Source organism: Artibeus jamaicensis, unplaced genomic scaffold, assembly GCF_021234435.1.
Source record: "Artibeus jamaicensis isolate MK-2021 breed Jamaican fruit bat unplaced genomic scaffold, CSHL_Jam_final contig_384, whole genome shotgun sequence".
Lineage (NCBI taxonomy): Eukaryota > Metazoa > Chordata > Mammalia > Chiroptera > Phyllostomidae > Artibeus > Artibeus jamaicensis.
The window spans coordinates 9500917-9521248 of NW_026521810.1; the positions used below are offsets into that span (position 1 = coordinate 9500917).

Genomic DNA, 20332 nt, shown 5'->3' on the forward strand with positions numbered 1-20332 from the left:
AAAATTTTCTTTTATCCAAAATGATGGTACAATCCAATTCCTGCTCCAGGGGCCCCAATGATCTTCCGAGAAGGAAACTGTCAGTCCTCTCCCCTTTTATAGGACATTCCTTCTGCATACTCAACAGACAGTGCAAGTTCAAAGGCCATATTCCCCAAACCGTAATAATCCAACAGTTGAAATATGAAAGATATAACAGTAATATGGAAATACTCTTACCCTGATGAAGTCTGGCTCCAGCTGTGGCTCAGTAAGTCAAAAACTAGTAAACTTGCTTGTAATAACATCCTAAAATTTCCAAAGGTTATTTGCTCCCCTCCACAGTTAAAAAGCCATCTCCTACAGAAGTGTCACATCTGTGACGTGTCCAGAACGAGGCAAGAAGTTTCTTGCTTATAGTAGTTTTTCTGATTAGAGATTAAAGAGAAAAATCTGCCTTGAACCTGTTAGTTAATATTTTCTAATTAAAAAAAATTCCATGTTCACGTTTCACAGCAGAACTGTGTGATTTTTAAAGAGGTAAATTCTTCTCCATATCAGGTATCTGATAATTTTTTGCATTTCATTGCAAAGCAAAGAGACAAAACATTATCCAGAAAGTTTCAAAGGCATCTTAGTAACATAAACTGAAGTTAGTTAGCTTCTTTTTGTATCGAATTACTGAAGCATCTCACTGAAAAACCAAAATCCTCCTTGCAATTAATAAAGAATTGTGGTATTCTAACAAAGCTGGAAGCTAAGAATCTCTAAGTTCCAAAACTTTCCATTCCTAGAAGAGCTTTGGTATTCAGATGTTAATAGGATGCCTTTTTTTTTTTGGCTAATGTTCAGGCTGGAGTCTGTGAAACAAACTTTTTTCCATCCCATGATCTCAGTTTTAGGATTTCTTTCTTGCAAAATGTTAGCTGTTTTACTTGGCAGATTGCCAGAATTCATTCTCTCCCTCTCTCTTTCCTTGTATTACCTTATCTCTTCTTCCTTCTCATTTTTCTCCCTTCTTCACCTTGTCTATCTTCTATTCTTCAATAAATTATGGATTTAAGTTAAAGTCTAGTTGGACCTATGCTGTATGTGGTGTTTGGTAGGGTTGCTAGATTTTGCAAATAAAAAATTCAGAATGCCCATTTAAATTTGAATTTCAGGTAAAAAACAAATAATCTTTTTTATTGTAAGTATTTCCCAATTATTGCATAAGACACCCATGGACAACAGGATGGGGACTGACTGTGGGAGCAGGGGGTGGGCTGAGCAGAGGGGAGCAAAGGGGGAAAACCAGGGACAACTGTAATGGAACAACAATAAAATAATTAAAAAAGACATACTTATACTAAATAATTCTTCCCAAATAGTGCATGGACAGACCTACGCTAAAAAAATTATTCCTTGTTAATCTGAAATTCAAATTTAACTGGGTGTCTTATATTTTATTTGGCAATTCTAGTTTGAAAGTTAAACAGAAGGGATAAAAAAACAACAAAGACATCCATTTACAACTCCTGGAAGAAGAGAAATTTCCATTTCCATCGTTCTGAATGCTTTTTGTCTAGGTGTAACCTCTATGGTACTACTTTAGTTTGTTTTTTGACCCATCAAGTTTATGAAAAGCTGCACAGAGCCTATTGCATCCTGACATTGAAGAAGTCCACTAGGGTTTCCAGTCTCAGCCAGCACCACCTGGTCTAGAACTTGCAAAATCAATCCCCCAAACAACATGGGATTTAGATCAGCAGCAAAATCATACAACTACTTATTGATCATTTTTCTTCAGAATTTGAACATAAAATTTAGTCTTTTCAAAGGCACTGAGTTTTCTCTGTATACTTCTCAGCCTGAGATTTAGTACAACTAGTAACAGTAATTACTAGAAAAAATAGAATTCAAATGTAACAAAATGATGACCTCTTCTTGGACTTTTGAAAGAGCAGACAAAAATACTGGTAAGCTCTAGACATTTAAAGATAAGAAAGATCTTAATGACATTAATTACAAATTCAAGTGTATTTTCTAGCATCTAATGTATACTCAGGGTTGACACATAATTTGGAAATGCTATTCTCTTACTCAGAGACATGCTAATATTCAATATTTTGAAAAGGTTTTGAAGTCTAAGAGCCAAAATGGAGGCTGCATAGAAGTGCGGGTAAAAGCATCACCTCAGGAGTCAAACTGACCTCAATTCCCAGCTCTGCCTTACATGAGCTGTGTGACTCTGGGCTCACCCTCTCTGTGCATCACTTCCCTGATCTGTAAATAGGGATTACCATTCCAGAGAGCTGTGAGAACGAAGTAAGTAAATAGAGTAGTGACTGGCACATAGTAAATGCTCAGTAAATTCATTGACGGAGCTCGAACTGTCAATTGGAAAGCAAAACACAAAATGAGAGACTGTCTCCATTTTTACAATTGGTTCACAAGAAGAAAGATATTTTTCTTGGTGATCAAATGAAAAACATATATTTTTTTTCAAAATAGTGAGTAACAATATTTTATGTATTTATTCATTAAAAATCTTTGTATTTTCAGAGTATACAACTTGTAGTATTTTATGAAATTAGCATCATATGGTTTCAAGGAGTGAAGCTATGTGGTTGATAGTCCTGCCTAACATGGGTGGTTTTTCTTGTTTTACCTGCCGATTATTCTCTCTGTATTATAAAACTCCAAAAGCAAACCAAGAACAGTCTCTTCCCATCCCTAAAAGCCAACTGATCTAATTCAGTCCTCCAGCTTTAGTGTTAAACAGACTTTCAAATGAAATAGTCCCCGGTCACTGGGTTTGCTGCCATCTGGCCACTTTGAACTTCCTTTGTCTGTGTTCTGAACCAGCAGTGGCGTCCAGCAGTGCTGGATCCACACAACGGCACAGCTCAGGTGTCTGCAGGCCAAGGCAGTGTCAGAGAAAGAGGGCTTTCAAGTCAGACACCTCTGGAGCAATACCCTGGCTTGGCAATGCTCCCTGTGTGAGCCTCGGTTTCTTTATCAATAAAAAGGGAGATTTTAACGCTGTGTACTTTCTCAAGGTGCTTGTGAGGATTCAAAGACTTGATTCACCCTACAGGGTTTTTAGTTCACAACCGTTGTCCCTGAATAACTATTACCTCCTATTATATAGTGATTCTATGTTTATGAAGAATTTAGTATACAGTCTGGCCTACAGTTACTGCACAGTATTTGTTAGCTCTTAATCATATATGTATCAACACTGGTACTGTTTTATGGAAAGGCCTTAACTCCCACAGAGTCCTCATTTTTAAAGCAGGCATGCCTTTCTAAGGTAGAAAGGTATGTGTGTGCACATGTGTGTGAGTTTGGTCAGCTGCCCGTTATCTCTTTGTGCCCTGTATATTTCAGTCATGTAAGAAGCTAAAAGTGGAGGTGGAATTCTCTGTGGTAGAATGGTGTGGGCAGAGGCTTACTCACTTTCCATGCTTTGGTGGGGTCACGTGAACATTGCTTTACCACAATAGCCTAAGCCAACTGCTGAAGGCCCTCTGAGGTGAACAGGTAGGCCAGGTTGCGGAGCTGTCCTTTTATTTCTGCCAGCTACTGGCTGGTCAGATGAATTTCAGATTCCAGCCCCTGCTATTCCATGACCTCCACCACTGCACAGAAGTCCACCTTTACTCCTTGTCTGTGACCAGGTATCCTCCCACCTCCTCCAAGCTGCTTTACAGGGACACAATCTCTTGAAAATATGGAGGGAATGCAGATATTAAGAGCTTTTTAGGGCCACACCAGCTCTTTGTTCAGACACAGGATTTTTCTTTACTATCCCTTCCACTTCTTCAGGTCTGTGGCCCTCTACATGAGGCCACAGGCCTAAAGGGCTGTCACCAAGTGGCTCTGGAGCCGACCTGGACCGAATGTCAGCTCTGTCAGCTGAAACCTCCACAAGCCAACACACTTCTCTGCAATCTTGACTTTCTCTTTTGTAATATAAGATGTAATAATGTAATAATACACCTCAATGAATTGTCGTGAGAATTAAATAAGACACCGTGTTCACTCAAGTGCCTGACACAAAGCAGGCAACGGATGCATGAAGTTTCATGCCTGGGAAGGGATGAGCATGGGGCGCAGAGGGAGTCTGTGATCTGGGCACAGTGTGGGGAAGGGAAGGATTTCAGTCTGTCAGTACATAAGCTCTGCACTTTGGAGGTTTACATCTCAGTTAAAAATCTGTCACTGAGAAAGAACAAATTAGCTAATGGTATTTCTGAAAAAGATACAATAAAATGCACCACAAGTGTTCTTCAACCATCCTGTGTTATTCTGCACTCATTCATTCACACCAGTAATTCTTGCTGCACAAGGATTCTGTTCTAAATGCTGGGCAAGGCTTACACATAAGAGCAAGAAGGAACTATATGAAAACAAACATCTGAAGGAAGCATACTCAGTATGTTAATATTAGGCAATGTTTTTAATTACCCACTGCAATCAATAAATATGGTAATGTTTGTTGATTTGTCACACTTTCCCACGGCCCCAGTGACTCCTCAGAAAAATGCTGCCATCTGTCAAAGCCACAGTGAATATACAGTAGCTACAGTATATTCATTAATATCTTTGTGGAATGAGGAGGTCACTGACTGTGCAGGTACCTAACTCACCTGTAGAGACTCTGTCTGACATCTTAACCATTTAGTGAAGGGAGCAGTTGCTTATGTGGTCTAATTAGGGGTCACTGAACAACTTTATCTTCTCGCATGACATACTTCCCAAATACCAACTTCTTGAGCCTTTGAATGGGTCCTAAGACTTTCTGAATCAGCAGTCCTTTGCACTAAAGCCTGCCTCAGTCCTGTTAGAATGCTTGTCTGAATCTTCTGAGGGGAGGACTGTAGGGTGCCATGTACACCAGTCACATCCTGCCCACATCCAGATAAGGGGGCAGATCTGAGTGAAAACAGATGCACTGGGTTTAAGCCTTTGGGAAAACTTCTTATCCCCTTTCATCCTTGGTTTCTTCATCTGTAGAATGGGGAGGGGAGAACTAGGCCATCAGGAGGACTGACAAGGTCATTTACATAGTGCCTCAGCCAGGGTTAGAACACAGTAGGGCTCACTCCTGTCACTGCCTTCTTCTTCCTTCCTTCCTTGGCACAAACTGCCTTGCTAGTTAGTCAGTAACTATTGCGTTTTGTGACTATGGCTGAGAAAAGTGAACTTCTGTGATATGACCTGCATTTAAAAATATTACACAAGAATGGAAAATGTCCGAGTAATGGTTGGTAATTATATTGTGACACCAGATTCAGTACATATACCCTTGTAGGATATGATGTAAAATGCGATTTTGATTATACGGGTTATGTTCAAATAGCTGAGATGAGTATACACCTAAAATAACTGAGAGCAGGGACTCAAAGAGATATTTGCATACTCATGTTTGTAAGCAGCATTATTCACAACAGCCAAAGGCAGAAGCAACTCAAGTGCCATGGATAGAGGAATAAACAGACATACCCACACACAAGGGAATATCAATCAGCCTTAAAAAAGAAAATTCCTGGCTCTGGCCAGGTAACACGCTTGGTTAGAGCATTGTCCCCTTATGCTAACATTGCAGGTTCAATCCCTAGTCACGGCCCACATAAGAATCAACCGATGAATGCATAAATAAGTGGAACAAACAACGATGTTTCTCTCTTTCTCTCTCTTTTCCTCTCTCACTCTCTAAATTATTAAATAAAAATCAAAAAGAAAAGAAAATCCTTAAAAAGGAAATTCCTTTTCTAAAAGGAAGGAAATTCTAACACATGCTACAACATGGATGAACCCTGAAAACTTTTGCTAAGTGAAATAATCCAGTCACAAAGGTGCAAACACTGCATGATTCCACTTCTGTGAGGTACCCAGAGTCATCAAAATCATAGGAACAGAAAGAGTCAATAGAATGGTGGTTGTCAGGGGCTGTGGAGGGGGACAATGGAGTTATTTGCTGTGGCACTTTATTAATTTGGCATATTAACGGGCACAGAGGTTCAGTTTGGGAAGATGAAAGGAGTTCTGGGCGTGGCTGTGATGGCTGCACAACAAAGTGATGCAGTTAATGCTACTGAACTGTGCAGTAGCCCCCCGACCTGTGGTTTTGCCTTCTGCAGTTTCAGTGACTTGTGGTCAACCACAGTCCAAAAATATTAAACAGCAAATTCCAGAAATGGACAATTCGTAACTTTTACATTGTGTGCTGTTCTGAGTAGTGTGATAAATTCTCCTGCTGTCCTGCTTTCTCCTGCCAGGACGTGAATCATCCCTTTGCCCAGTGTCTCCAGGCTGCACGTGCTCCCCACCCGTCAGTCACTTGGTGGCTGTCTCACTTATCAGATTGTCTGTCGTGGTACGGCAGTGCTTGTGTTCCAGTCACCCTCATTTTACTGAATAATGGTCCCAAAGAAAGAGCAGTGGAGTTGACAGTTTGGATATGCCAAAGAAAAGCTGTAAAAAGTGCTTTCTTTAAGTGAAAAGGTATGTATAATATGTCTAGGAAATTCATAGCCTGTATAGGGTTTGTATTACCCGTGGTTCCAGGCATCTACTGGGTATCTTGGAATGTATTAAAATGGTTAAGATGGTGACTTTTATGTGTATTTATCACAATTAAAATAAAAAAAACATTAAATTACAAAACAAAATTTTGAAAAACCCTGATTTAGGTATAACATCCTAAGGAGAGGTATTTGTGATGGAGCTGAATGTGTAGAGGAAAGAGAAAGCATGAGTCTCTGGGGAACCAAAGAGGGGACAGGGGAACAGACTCCCCGGCTTTGCCACCGACTTCTCTTTTAGACCTCTGGGACCATGGGCCTTCCAGTCTGGTGTAAGGACATGGAAGATAAGGTTTGTAGTCCTGTTCTGCAATGGCATAATTTCTAACCATGTGTTTGGCTTCACTTAGTGTTTTAATCGGAGAGTATAAGCAAAACCACAGCAGTATCTAATTTCCCTTTCGGGTAAAACTGACAAAATCTCCTTACATCTCTTCTCCTTCAACCATCTTGCCCAGCCCCATCTGGACTCATTGGTACCTGAATGCTGGGTCAAGGGGTTCCTTCCTAACGACCAGATAAGGCCTCACCTCTGCAAGGCCTTCAGTCTAGTTTGTTCATCTGCCACAGTGAGGGGGTTTGAGGAGCCATAAAGGCAAATTACTTAAGCAGATATGGAAAGAAATCCTCTGGGGAAAGAGACCTCATAAACTAAAAGAGCAGCCACAGTTCATCATTTGAGACATGGATTGCTGTGGCCAAAATAAATATCAGGAAGGTTTAAAATTTCTCTGAAAAAAAAAGTTCTTGGTAACAGTTCTCAAACTGACTGTGATCTCCTAACTTCAGATCAGTCTGCATGACATTATTAAGTGCACATGCATGAATAATAGGTGTCTTTATATGTTTAGTACATAATTGTCTCTCTGTATATTCTTCCTCATTTAATGTTTTCTAAGATAGCTCTATAACGGGCATAGAATATTTTTAGTGAATACTGTTATGGACTATGAATACTGTTGTCTTCCTCCAAAATTCATATGTTGAAACTCAAATCCCCAATGTGATGGTATTAGGAGGTGGCACTTTGGGAAGTGATTAGGTAATGAGGGTTGAGCCCTCATGAATGAAATTAATGCTCATATAAGAAGAGACACGAGAGAGCTTTCTTCTGCTTTTGCTGCTCTCTGCCATGTAAGGACACAATGAGAAGATGGCCAACTGCAAAGCAGGAAGCAGGCTGTTACCAGATACTGGATCTGCTGGGGCCTTGATCCTAGATGTCTCAGCCTCCAGAACTGTGAGAAATCAACTTCTGTTGTTTATAAGCTACCTGGGTCATGGTAGTTTGTTACAGTAGCCTGGACTGATGAAGATAAACCCTTTTCATTGACATGAACATTTTTCACTTTTCATCATTGCACATTATATACCTGAAAAAGGAGCTTTGGGCATCACCTAGAACCACTCTGTTCCACCATTCAGTGACATCCAAGTATTCCAAGACATTTTAAAACAGAAGTCTGTGGTGGAGGTGAACTCTTTCACCACCTCCAGGTCATGTACTCTTCACTGGGAGAGGTAACACCATGTGTCCTTGTCTTTGGTCCCGTAATCAGAAGGCTTGGGGAAGTGCTCGTTTTGGTTGACATCTTTGGAGTAGACTGACCACTCAGCCTTTCTTCTTCACAGCCCTGTAAGCTTCACTGGAAGACCTATATAAACTTTTGTTTTTACCACCCTTAACCCTTTCTAACTTTTCTACTTTTTTTTAAAGGAAGAGATTTAAAATTCTAATAAACTCTGATCACAACCAATTGCCAAGGCAAGGTTGTTTTCTATCTTTTATAGATCATGAACCTAGTTATGATAGCAGTAATAACTATTTATTGAGTGCCTACTAGGTAATGGGCATTTTCTATTGATTAATTCCAACACTGGGAAAAAAACAGTATTAACACTGGGAAAAAAAAAAACATTTCATGGGTCACTCTAATTCCATTTAAGCTCATAATAGTTTCCAAATCTTTTACTGTACAATGTATACCTCTGATGAACCATTTTTCTTCTGCCTTATTTTATTTTTTTCTCCGAGGAGTTGAGTATTGTGTGTTTAATTCCATTCAAATCTTCCATTTATTCTTGAAGGTTATAGTTACTTTGTTCAATTGAGGCTCATCTACAAATATAGAAGGATCCTCCCTGAGGATATTTCTATAAGCCTATGCTGTTGACCTCTAATTTGAGAGCAAATTTGTTGATGGTGGAAAAATCTGAATTAAGCAAGCATGGTGACCCTGCCAAACCGTGGCCTTCACAGTATTTTGGAAATCTCCACTTGCTCCTTACTTCTAGAGCTTTTCTAGTGCAGATGACATTCTAGCAGGATCTCAGTTCTGTTCTTCCTCTTCAGGTATTACTTCAATTACCTGCTCTTTCTGGAATAATTACTGTCTCTAGAGAAACTACCTAACAACTCTGAGATGGCAGCAGAATGGGACAGTGGTTAAGAGTTTGGCTTCCAGGATCTGAATACTGGGTTCAAATCTTGACTTGCCACTTAAAGTTATATAATGCAGGAACCTTAATTAGCCTATTTTGCTTATAAAATAAGGTATTACTGGATTTCTGTAAGAATTAGAGGTGATAAAATATGTCAAGTGTTAAGACTAGTACCTGGTCAATGTAAGGGCTCAAAACATGGTAACTGCTCTTATCACAGGGAAGAAAAACTGTCACATAAATATTTATCCTCCTATAAATTTATTTTTACTTATTATTTTTTTAAATTGAGGTAAATTTTTTGTGTGGATATGTTTTCAGCAACTTTGGATATACACCAAGGAGTGTGTTTAGTTTTGTAAGAAACTGCCAAACTGTTTTCCAAAGTGGCCCGAACACTTCGCGTTCCCGCCAGCAGCGTACGAGCGAGTTCCTGTTGCTCCACGTCCTCACCAGCATTTGGTGTTGTCTGTGTTCTGGGTTTTCACTATTTTAATTGGCATTTCCCTGATGACATATGATGTGAAGCATCTTTTCATATGATTATTTGCCATCTGTATTTCTTCTTGAGAAGTCTGTTAATGTCTTTGGCCCACTTTTTAATTGGGTTGTTTTCTCATTGTTGAGTGTTTAAGAATTCTTTGTTTATTTTGAGTATCAGTTCTTTATCAGATGTCTTTCGCAAACATTTTCTCTCAGCCTTCTCATTCTCTTGACATTGTCTTCTTACTCTCACAGCCCTGAATTCCATCCTCTGATACTTCATGCCAATGTGATTAAGGTTTTCTCCTTGAGTTCTCGTTGTTCTATGTGGATCTACAAACTCTCAGGGAGGAAGCTGTATGAATGTAAATCTCACCCCATCCAATTTTCTTCTTTCAAGGATCAAATTCCCAACATTTTCTGCCTTCTGAGAGTTTAAAAAGTATTTTGTCCAGAGTTTATAATAGTTATCTGCAGGAAAGTTAACCCAATAGAAGGGCTCCCATCATTAACATAATTGGTACTCTACAGAAATTCAAATTTATCAGTTCTTTTGTGTTAAGAATAAACTACACTTTTCATCTTTATGAATACTCATAAAATCACTAAATAATACCTCCTGAAGGGATCTTCAGATGTTATTCAGATTACTTTGTCATATCAGGCAATGATTGTCTAAAATTTACCATGATTAATCTTTTGCTTAATTAATCTCTGGTGAGGAAAGAGTCTTTTCCAGGAAATTAGCTCTCTGTCTGGAGACTCCAAACTTTATACTTTAATTTAAACCCATACGATAGTTTTAAATGACTCACAGGGCCATGGACTTATACAGACAGAGGAATGCAGAGCGTTACTGAAGCCAAGTCTGAGCCACCAGAACGTGAATGTGAAAATGATGTCTTTCCTAGCGCTTGGGTGTGTTACCAACGGTTTTCTTTTTGCTCTGCTTCATCCCTTCTGCTCCCATGGAGCTCATCATTTTGATGTTTTACTTAGGTTCTCTGCCCTTGTTCTACCTCCTGGCATCTGTACATTCCTGGTTCTGCCTACTTGGCTTCTGAATCATTCTGATTACTCTAACCCTTAACGTTATGAGTTGAATCCCCTTCCCCACCCCAAATCATGTGTTGAAGTCCCAACCTCTCAGGATGTCACTTCATTTCAAGACAGGGTCTGTGTAGTGGGAATCATATTAAACAAGGTCTTTTGGGTGGGCCCTAATTCATTATAACTGGTATTATTATAAAAAGGGGAAATCTGGACATAGAGACATGCTTAGAGGGAAGGTGATATGAAGGGACACAGGGATATAGATGTCCATCTACAGATAAAGTCACTAGGCCTGGAACAGATCCTTCTTTCACAGAAGAAACCAATCCTACTGACTAATCTTGGATGTCCAGCTTCCAGAATCATGAGATTATACTTTTTTTTTGCGTAAGGCACCCAGTCTGTGGTATTTGTTACAGCAGCCCTAGCAAACTAATACACTTACCATTTAACAAATAATTTGACCCTTATTTTTCTACTTGATTCTGACACATGGCTTTTCTTTGTTTACTAAGATCCACTGACTCCTCAGTATGGTAAATGGGCAGAAAAGCAAAATACCCCAATTATTTTTAACTTAAGTTGAATGGCTTTTACGAGTCTGTCCCTGCCATACCTGTCTACTTAAAAAATAAAGCTTAAATAAGGCTCTGTACAAAGAATGTAAACGGTTATAAATCTAAGGCACTCTGAATCCTTGCTTTTTATTACATGCTGCTCCTCCTGTCTAATTACTACAGGACTGCTGTTGGAGAGCTCTTTGAGAGGCTCAGGTTCACAGTTCTCTGCTTTTGAGAGATAGCCATGCAACCTCAGTTTTATTTCTGCTATTTCTAATTCAAGACGCAGGTGAGGTCAATGACTAAGAGGTAGGAATGTGGGGGCAATGCTCAAAGTTTTCACTGCTCTCAAATATCTAGAATGTTTAAAACAATTTCTCAGACAACACATTTATTTTCATAAGGTACTGATGTATGGAAACCAATTCTCTTAGAGAACAGACTTTTTTTTATAAATGCATAAGGGAAGAAGAACTTAAATGGTACATTAAACTGCATTAACAAAATTGGTGTCTACTGAATGAGATTCTAAAATTTGTAAAATTAAATGTAGGAAGTTGGAAGTTTTCCAATATATTTTGTATGTATGTTCCTTTGTCTGTTTTTGAAATGATATTTTTAGTGAGAATTAAAAATTGTTATGTCTACAATTAGCACTTTTATAATATTATTTATAGAAATATATAATTTACTCTCAAATAGCTCATATTCTAGTTGTATAAATTCTTACCCAGTCTCAAATGTTATTTGAAAGAACCAAATTTTTAAATGATTCTACCTTTTTCAATTCTCTACAATGCCTCCAGATGGCATTAAAACCCTTTCCCCATTATATTATGCAGGATAAAAATGTAAAAGTTAGTGATATTTTAATCATTTAAAACTAGTCACATTTATTATATCATCAGAAATCATAACAATGAAACTGTTTGGAACTTTCAGAGTAACATCTTAAGGAAGACAAACATAAAATCATATACTTTATGCAACATATACCCATTCTATGCAATCCAAAGGATTTTTCTAGACAGAGAAATGTGTCTTAGAGAAAGTGAGACACTCAATAATATTATGTCACAAACTCTGACTGCTACTGAGTAGCATTTTACATGTTTAGTAATAAGAGTGCTGATCCACATAAAGATAAATTCACAAACATGTCATGGAATAAGAAACCATATGTCACCCCTCAGAGTTATAATAAAAATTTTCAAAGGGCAAACCTTTTAGTGACTCCTAAAATAATTTGTTAGCTCATGAATTATTTCTTTTAAACTTTGGTATATAAATCAGGGCATTGGTGGTTCAGGGGTAAACTTTGGTATATAAATCTTGTATGAAATTAATCATTAAAATGTATAAGGATTCCTCGAGTACTGAGAGGAAAAATGCAAAATGTAGAGTGAGGAACATGTGTTTTATGAATGTCTTTAAAAAATCTTTTAGCCCTAAATGGTGTAGCTCAGTGGATTGAGCGCAAGCCTGTGAACCAAAGGATCGCAGTTTGATTCCCAGTCAGGGAACATGCCTGAGAGGCAACCATACATTATTTCTCTCCCTCTCTCCTTCCCTTCCCCTCTAAAGATAAATAAGTAAAGTCTTAAAAAATAAAATTATCATAAAAAATCTTTTCAAAACTGCTTTTGTTAATTCAAAAACATCAACAAACTCATGAGATTCCATAGCTATCTATAACTGTACTTTTCACATAGTTCCAAGGTGAGGTTGCTGATGGCAGGCTTTTCAAATGACAATGGCACTTCACAGGTATGTAGGATAGAGTATCTCCCAGTACGTGTGAGAAGTTCTACATTATTTATAACAGTTATGACGAAAGTCTCCAAACAAAGTTCCCTCTCTTCTCCCCACCAATATGTACCCTCACATCTTATTATATTTGTACTTTATGAAGAGAAGCATTTTTGTTTTCAAGATTATTCTTACTGTAATAAAGCATAAGAAAGACCTCCAAACGCATGTGCACTCTGAAGCATTTATAAAGACATTACCATGAGGAGAACCACAGCCTTCCTTCCATTATTATTACAACTACTATAAGAGCCTTGCCCTGTTTCATGTTACCAGCACATTAAAGAATCACTGTGACAAACAGAAAGAGCAAAGAGACTTACGATGTATTCGAGGTGCCATTGTCTGGACTCTCTGGCTCAGCATCACCTTTCTCTTAAAAAGGAAGTAGGAAAAAAATACATGTGAGTGTTACAGTCTTTAAATTTTAAGAGAGATTAAATATGCTCCCAAGCTCCTATTAACAATTTTTCAAAATGTGAAGAAGGCTTTTAAAACATTTTTATTGTCTGAGAACCAGATCTGCAACATAATTTCTGTAATACCATTGCCCAGTTATGTATCTGGGAGTAGGTTCTAAGGAGCTGTTTATGAACAACTTGAGGCTCAGAGTGGAGACCTTGCCAGAAGATGAGTATCTTACAGATGGAACCTGTTTCCTTCCACTTCTTTTACAGAAAATTTAAGGAAATAAATTCCATTAGCATTCTACATCAAGGCATTTTGAACTTCGATCCCTTTTGCTAATATAAGCCAAACCAGATCAGGCTGTATCAGAACTCGGAGAAGAGCATTTTTCTGAGGTTACAGGGTCCCCAAGAATTGTACCCGACCAAGAGCCCTTGCACAGGTTTGGGGGCCCCCCCAGTTAATGCCTAATAAGATGTAAACCAGAAATCTTATCTATCTGACAGGTTAGTAAAGAAATGTTTCACTGGTGGGCATTAAGGATTTAATAGGATTTTAACTGAGGGAACCTGGAACAAGTCACTTTTTGTAGTTTTAAAAGGCAAATGCTTCTTGCAAGGACACAGCATTAATTCTTAGATCCTCAACCACGGGTGGTTTGAACCATGCATCCTCATGAGGTAAGGTGCAGCTTTTTATTTCCTTGAGGCAGGAGATAGAAGGAGTAGGGTCATGGTTGCCAGTGTGAGTTGGCTGTGGTTATGATGGTTGTGCCAAGCTAATAGTTTAATAAACCTCAGAGAAGGCTGTGGGTTGTAAGAAATGGGCCTGAAGGTGGCAACCTGTTTTCCTTTGCTCTTTTGAGTCAGGCCTGGAGATCTCACAGAATCCGCTGCCATCCTCTCTAGGGCCCAGACCCATGCACTGTACCAAGCCCCTTCTGTCAGCCAGCACTTGTCTCAGGACCATTTTCCATAGAGTGTGAGGACCACATTCTGAGGTATTATCCAAACTGAACCCCAAAGGAAACTTGATAGCATCTTCTTTTTTTCTTTTGGGAAATTAAATAGTTGTGAAAAAAAGACCATTATATACAGTTCACACATCTATCTTAGATATAACTCGGCACTAATGGGTCTCTATCTACACAGCGACTCATCAAAAAGGAACAACATCTGTGTAACTGCCTCAATAACAAACACTGATTAGACAGAGCCCTGATTCCTATGAACCACGTTGAAGTATAAGTAAAGGCAGCAAATTAATAAACCAGCTTCACAGCTCATACATTTATGCTCTGTCTCCCAGGCCAGGTCTGTGGTGTGCTCACTTAGGAGACATGCAAGGCCTCATCAACTGGCTTTAGAGCTGGAAAATAACCTAATTTAGTCCTTTCCAGAATCATTTTTCCACTGAGTGGCCACAATTCCTGCCAGAATCCTTAAATAGAGTTACAACACCTGCATTATGTAACAACACTAATGGAAATTTAAGTCACATATTGATCTCCCCCCACCTTTAATTTGGAGAAATTGATTGCTTTCCCCAGTCTGTCACTGCCAGTAGTCACACCACACAATCACAGTAAGGAGTGCAGAACAGCCAAGCTCACAGCAGCTGGCAACAGTAAACATTCCCAAACAACTTATGACAAGAAAACAGGAAACTGAGACTATAAACAAAGACATTGTTTGGATGTTTGAACAAACATGTTTTACCTTGACCAACACTGCTGCCAAAGAACCCACAGGTTGAGAGGACACAGGCCTTATTGCACATGGGACCCGGACTGTGGGAGTCGCGGGCTGGCCCAGCGTAGGGACCAAGCTGCGCGGATTATCTCTGCTCTTAGCAGCACTTATGTTGTGGCAACAGGGAAAACAGAGTAGGTTCTGGCAAACAGGAAGGATACTGCAGGGCTAAACAAGACATTTACGAACAGCCGGAGAGTGAGTACACTCAGCACCTTCAGTGCTGACAACAAATGGACCTTTCTGGGGGAAAATAAGTGCAGGGTGGAAAAAGGGATGCAAACTGTTTCTGTCCTTCAGAAAGAATGAAACACAAATTTCTCTCCAACATCCTGCAGTTTTAGGTGATGCAATTTCTGAAGTTCACTTGAAATGTTCAAGTGCCTAGGTCATTAAGAGTCATAGCTTCTTTATCCGGACATATGGGAAAATTACTCATGCAAGCTAGAAAGTTCTCCATAAGAAATTTTTTTAAGCTGGTCACTCAGGAGACGTTTCTAGAGATGTTTCAGTGTAATATTTGCATGTGTGTATCAATGAAGTAGATATTCTGTGCTTGCTCCTTAGTAACATTCCTTCTCATTTCTTTCTTTTTAAAAAAATATATCTTATTGATTATGCCATTAATTGTTCTATTCCCCTTCATTCCCCTCCACCCTCCTACCATCCCTCCCTTTAGTTTATGAACATGTGTCTCAAGTTCTTTAGATTACATATATCCCATACTATTTGTGCCCTCCCCCCATCTATTTTCTACCTACCGTCTATTCTACTTATTTTCTGTACTTTCTCCCCCCTTCTCCTCCTCCCCCCACTCCCCTGTTGCTAACCCTCCATGTGATCTTCATTTCTATGGTTCCGCTCCTGATCTAGCTGTCCTCTTAATTTGCTTTTGTTTTAGGTGTGGTTGTTAATAACTGTGAGTTTGCTGTCCTTTCACTGTTCATCTTTTTTATCTTCTTTTTCTTAGGTAAGTCCCTTTAACATTTCATATAATAAGGGCTTGGTGATGATGAACTCCTTGAATTTGATCTTATCTGAGAAGCACTTTATCTGTCCTTCCATTCTAAATGAAAGTTTTGCTGGATAGAGCAATCTTGGTTGTAGGTCTTTGGATTTCATGACTTGGAATACCTCTTTCCAGCCCCTTCTTGCCTGTAAGGTCTCTTTTGAGAAATCAGCTGACAGTCTGATGGGAACTCCTTTGTAGGTGACTGTCCCCTTATCTCTTGCTGCTTCTAGGATTCTCTCCTTCATTTTAATCTTGGCTACTGTAATGCTGATGTGCCTTGATGTGTTCCTTCTTGGGTGCAACTTCTTTGGGACTCTCTGAGCTTCCTGGATTTCCTGGAAGTCTATTTCCTTTGCCAGAATGGGGAAGTTCTTTATTTATTTGTTCACATAAGTTTTCCACTTGTTGCTCTTCCCCTTCCCCTTCTGGTACCCCTATAGTTCAGATGTTGGAGCATTTAAAGATGTCCTGGAGGTTCCTAAGCCTCTCTTCATTTTTTTGAATTCTTGTTTCTTCATTCTTTTCTGTTTGGTCATTTTTTTCTTCCTTCTGGTCCACTCCTTTGAGTACCAGTTTCCTTTCCATCGCTATTACTTTCCTGTGCATTTCCCTTGATTTCAATTAGTTTAGCCTTCATTTGTTCCTCTAATTTGTGACTAAAATCAACCAGTTCTGTGAGCATCCTGATCAGCAGTGTTTTGAACTGTGCATCTGAAAGTTTGGCTATTTCTTGGTTGCTTAGAGTTATCAGCTCTGGGGCTTTGAGTTCTTGAACCATGTTTTGGTCTGTTCGTGCCTGTTACGTATGAGGAGCGAAGCCCTAGGTGGTCACCAGGGCAGGGCCCCCCAGGTCGCTGGGTTGTGATGCTGTATGTGGGAGCGGGGTCAGAGAGGGACAATAATGGTCCCCTTTGCTGCTTCCCGCCACTGGGGCCTGCATGGTCTGCTCACTGCTTGCTTCCTTCCATCTGCATGCAAATGTGTGACTGTGGTCAGCCTGCCGCCTTGCGCCCTCACTGGGTCCATCCATTGCTACTCCACACCTGGGGTCCACGCGTGGCTGCCTGCCTGCCTGCCTGCCTGGGTTGGGGGATCTTTCCTGTGCACCCTGCTCCGCCAGCCAATGGCTCTGCCCCTCTTACTGGTCTGGCTGAAGGGTTCATTGTTGTTTGACTTCCGTCTAGTTCAATTTTCTGTGTTTTGGCTGCGTTTTTTGTTACTAAAACTTTATTATCTTTAAACTTGGTTGTGCGAGAAGGCACAATGTTTCCACCTATGCCTCCATCTTGGCGGAAGTCCTCATTTCTTAAAAAAAGCCATATTTTTATAATTTTTTTAACTCATAGAAGAACTTCATTGTCTTGCTACATTCTCTGTCACCCACACTCACACACACACACCCTCAAGTAACTTTTCCCAGTGTGAGTCTTTTTCTGGTATCTGTGGATGATTACAAATTCTCAATTGTAATTTATTTGAATTTAGCAATATTTTCCTGTACTTGATACCTTTGGGTGTTGTAAGAGATACACCAGATATATGTTCCACATTGTCTTCGAAAAGTGTGTACCTAAACCATTCACATTTAGATCTTTTACAAATACCTGGCATAGTTTTTTAAAAATATGATAATGGGCAATTTCATTTCTCTCATAGATAACCAATTATTCTGGTACTATCTATTGAGAAGCCCATTGTTTCGTCATTGATCTGCCCTTCAGCTCTGTCAGGGATCTAATTTTCATATGTTTGGGGGTCTGTTTCTAGGTCTTACATTTTCCTTCATTGCTCAATTTGTCTATTACTGTCTATTACATAGTTAAAAATATTTACTTATTTTTAATATTGGCAAGGCAATGAATGCTCCTACCCTGTTGTTCTTCAAGAGCATCTGAGCTATTTTTGGCCATTTGTTCTAACAAATAAATTTCCAAATTACCTCATCAATTTCCACATACACATAAATGAAGTTATAATTTCACTGTCTGCTGGCTCCCACTGCTGCTGCTGAGAAAGAAGTCAAGCGGAAGTTTAACTGTCACTTCTCTGAAGGTATTAAAGGGCTTTTTAAAAACTGTTTCTTTATGTGGTTTGCAGATTAACTACATATAATGTGTCTAGTGTGGACTTCTTTTTATATATTCCGCTTAATATTCACTGGGTTTCTCAAATCTGTAGGTTAGTGTATTTCAATTCTAAAAATAATTTTCAGCCATTCTCTTCTTTAATATTTCATCTGTTCCTGTACCTCTTTCTGAAATTCCACTTAAATATATGTTAGACTTTCTCACTTGATCCCCCATATTTCTTGACTTACACTTTATATTTTCCACTTCTGTTTCTAGGCTGCATTCTAGAGAATTTCTTCATTAATTTTTCCCAATTCATTAATTTTTTTCAACAATATCCAATCTGCTGTTAAACCTGACCAAGGAAATGATAATTTAATATTATTTTATTGTTTCTAGAGGTTTTGATTAGTACTTCTTCAAATCTTCTTGTTCTCAACTATATTCTCAATCTTCTCATTTCTGGAAATTAAAGTAAGTACTCTTTCCTGTTCAGGGTCTCTTATTTCATTGTACAGTGTTTGTGATAATGAGTTGCTCATTTCTCTTGGAATTATAGTTCTCTTATTATTTATTCTCCATTTTGTTTTCTTTTCCTGTTATTCCTACTAGCTGGATTTTGACCTTTTCACCCTGATTGATCTTCCATGTATCTTAATTTCCTTTCATATTTTCCATCTGCTTTTTGCTATATTTTCAGAAAAAAAGTTTTCAGCTTTATATCACAGATTCTAGACTTCAGCTGTTACTTATCATTTCTAATAATTTTTTGTTGACCATATTTTTAATTCTCAAGTACTCATTTGTACTGTAACTGCTTCTTTTTCATACCACTCTGTTCTTTATTTAATACAAATAATTTCAAATGTTTCTGAAGACTGTAATTATACTTGACATTTTTTCTTCTGTTTCTTGAATTAAGTAGATTTCCTCTGGAGTCAGTCCTTCATTTTGGTGCTAACTGATTACACATTTGTGTTTTTGAATGATAACAGGTTGGTTAACAAAGCTAATGGATATGGATTTCCTATATAAGCATATTGATCTATTTTCTTAAAACACATATCCCTTGCAGAAAACAACTGATTTAGAGCTCTTTGTAAGTGGACAGGGTATGTGAGTTGGGACATTTAGGGTTCAGGAGAAGACAGACCTTGAGACCAGCCGGGAACCCTTATCATGTCATCAACTCCCCCCCTCCATCCCCGCCAAATTAGAAGAAGTACTTTACTCGGACGTGTGGACATGTGGCATTTTTGCTCATCCCCAGCTTGAAAAAAGTTAACTCTTCTTCCACCACTCTATTTTTAAGGTCTAGTATTATCTCAGAATCTATTCTCCTTCCCTTTTAGGTATCAACTCCCAACTAGGAATTCTATCCAGTCAACTGCTCATTTTTTTTCGCAAATGGTACTGTGTTTTTGGTATTTTGGTGCTTTTTTTTGGGTGGGGGAGGGCATGGAAATCCAGATGGAAAGCTCTGTATGAGAACCAGGATGGAGAGAGGGTCATAGGTGGAAGAAGGAGCGGCCAGGTGCCTCCCACGGTCTGCACTCCATGCCTGTTCTCCATGAGACTGAGTGGGACTTTGCGCGCAGCTCCTGAAGACTGTCTCCCACCACTGCTAGAGCTTGTTTCTGGTCATTCCATGGTTTTCCTTTTCTGGTCGTGACCTTCCCTATGCAGGATTATTTAATAGGAGGGTCCTATGTACTTTCTGTTTTCCAGAAACTCAACTGAATTTCTGGTTTGTTGATGCATCCCTTTCTGTCCTCAGTGCTGTTACAAATTTATTTCCACCACTGTACCTTTGTGGTTATTTAAATGGGAATTATGAAGGAGCAGAAAAGCGCTTATACTCAGTCTGCTACTTGAACAGGATACGCTCCAAACTTTAATAAAATGTGGACATAGGTCACCAGTTTTATATTTGTTTCTCACTATGTAATAAGCTTTTATTTGCTAAAGCTAAATGAAATTAACCAGCAATTCAGCAAACTGACTAAAGTATCTATCTTTTAAAAGATTCGAATTAAAGATAAGTTTCTGTTTACTTTGTATACTCTTTTCTCTTAGTATCTATATAACATTTCTAATTTCAAAAAAGAAAATAAAAGCACTGACCTAAAATGGTGAAGGTTAGTTCATCAAGCCACACACACATTTTGTGTTTGGTTTTTTTGAAGTACATTTT

General features: G+C 38.8%; 1 protein-coding gene across 6 annotated transcripts in view; it reads right to left on the bottom strand.

Moving 5' to 3' along the window:
• The window catches only part of AFF3 (ALF transcription elongation factor 3), a 593859-nt gene that overhangs the window by 160294 nt on the left and 413233 nt on the right, over positions 1-20332 (bottom strand). For all 6 annotated transcript variants that reach the window (XM_053664620.1, XM_053664619.1, XM_053664618.1 and 3 more), the window contains one exon: positions 13222-13273. In XM_053664620.1, the coding sequence (XP_053520595.1) occupies positions 13222-13273 (52 nt within the window). The remainder of the gene's footprint in view (positions 1-13221; positions 13274-20332) is intronic.